Source organism: Pteropus vampyrus, unplaced genomic scaffold (assembly GCF_000151845.1).
Source record: "Pteropus vampyrus isolate Shadow unplaced genomic scaffold, Pvam_2.0 Scaffold2444, whole genome shotgun sequence".
In the NCBI taxonomy this organism is placed as follows: domain Eukaryota; kingdom Metazoa; phylum Chordata; class Mammalia; order Chiroptera; family Pteropodidae; genus Pteropus; species Pteropus vampyrus.
Window position 1 is genome coordinate 3,780 of NW_011891225.1, and position 1,499 is coordinate 5,278.

The following is a 1,499-nucleotide window of genomic DNA, read 5'->3' on the forward strand; positions in this document are numbered from 1 at the left end:
TCAGAGTCCCTGTGAGGATTAAATGAATGAACTCATTAGAACATGTGCCACTGGGTCTGCACATGGTGAAGCGTGAGGAGCCCTGTTAGGGGCCATGTAAACCAGATTAAGCGTCTGTGTGCTGGACAGACCTCTGATAAAGCCGGATGGACCATGAATTCACTCTGGGGGCCTGGGGTCTAAGAGGCTACTCCTCCTCGAGAGATGGAGCTCCGGTGGGGCCATGGCTAGACTGGAACAGGAGGAGAAGCCCTTGGGGACCACTGCATGCTAGAGGCTCAGAGGGGTGTGATTTGCTGCCTGCCCACCTGACAGATGCTGGAATTCCGGACCCCTGCCCTCCCACACCCCACAGGGGCCTGAAGCCCCATGCCCTGCACCATGGAGGCCATGTTTGTATTGGGGCAGGAGCCCATCTGGGCCTGTGAGGCCAGTGCGGGCTGCTGGTGGGTGAGAGGAGGGAGGGAATGAGGAGAAAGTGGAAGCAGCTGCAAGGGGCCTGACCTTCTCCAGAGGGAGACTAGGGTGTGCCTAGGGTGTGCGGCCCTTGTCAGCCTGGGTGTGGGAGCAGGGTGGAGACAGACCGCCTTTGCGAGGCACTCTGGTGGGTGCTGCTGGGAAAGGAAACCTTCCAGACAAGCCTGCTGGGAAGCCCGAGGCCTCAGCCCAGGCGAGATGTCCTGGGAGGGATGCCACCCTGGACAGCGGGGTGTCCCTACCTGAAGGTCAGGTGAGGGTTGTTCCACTTCCTGCCAGTGAGGGCATAGCGCTTCCGCCGCCGCAGATTGGCTTTCACACGTACCCCGAACTGGTCTGGCACCCCACAGCGGGGCCGCTTCATCCACCTGGGTCACAGGCGTGGAGGAGTGAACACAGAGCCTCCTCCAGGCAGTCCACCTTCTTCCACCCTCCTGCCTGCGACCTTCAGCTGCCTCTTATATCAGTGTGGTAGGGAAGGTGAGTAAGATTAGCTGAGCTTCACTCTCCTCATCAAGAAAATGGGTATAATGATCTCGTACCGGAAGACTGGGTGCCAGTCTTCCATAAACGTGAGCCCCTTCTCGCCAGTGTCATCCAGGAACGGGACAGTTATTCCTGAGGTCTCTTTTCCTTGCTCATCGAGGGTGTGGCTTTGGGTCACATTCCCTCTGTCAGATCCAGAGCAAGGCCTAGCTAGGCTGTCCCGTCCAGGGCATGTGTGCTGCATCTTCCAATTCCCATGCCTGTGGCAGACATCACTAATCAATCCTATGCTCCCTGCAGCCACGCCTGTGTTTGGCCTCGGCTGCTTTCTCAACACAAGGCTTTAGACGGCCACTCCCAACCAGTCTGAGCTGGGATGGAGGACCAAAGTGTTTGCCATCTCTTATCTAGGTCATTTTTTCTAGAAACCCTGCATGCCAAGGCCTCATGAGAGCAGGCCACAAGGAGGGCAGGGGCCGGTGGGGTCTGGGAAGGGCCCACAGAGGGACTCACGCCTTGGTCTCCTCGTCGAGCAC

General features: G+C 58.3%; 1 protein-coding gene across 1 annotated transcript in view; it reads right to left on the bottom strand.

Moving 5' to 3' along the window:
- LOC111734616 (matrix metalloproteinase-15-like) overlaps positions 1 to 1,499 on the bottom strand; it is a gene marked incomplete at its 3' end in the record, with an annotated part of 6,387 nt that overhangs the window by 3,696 nt on the left and 1,192 nt on the right. The window contains exon 2 of the mRNA XM_023526697.1: positions 720 to 845. Within this exon, the coding sequence (XP_023382465.1) occupies positions 720 to 845 (126 nt within the window). The remainder of the gene's footprint in view (positions 1 to 719; positions 846 to 1,499) is intronic.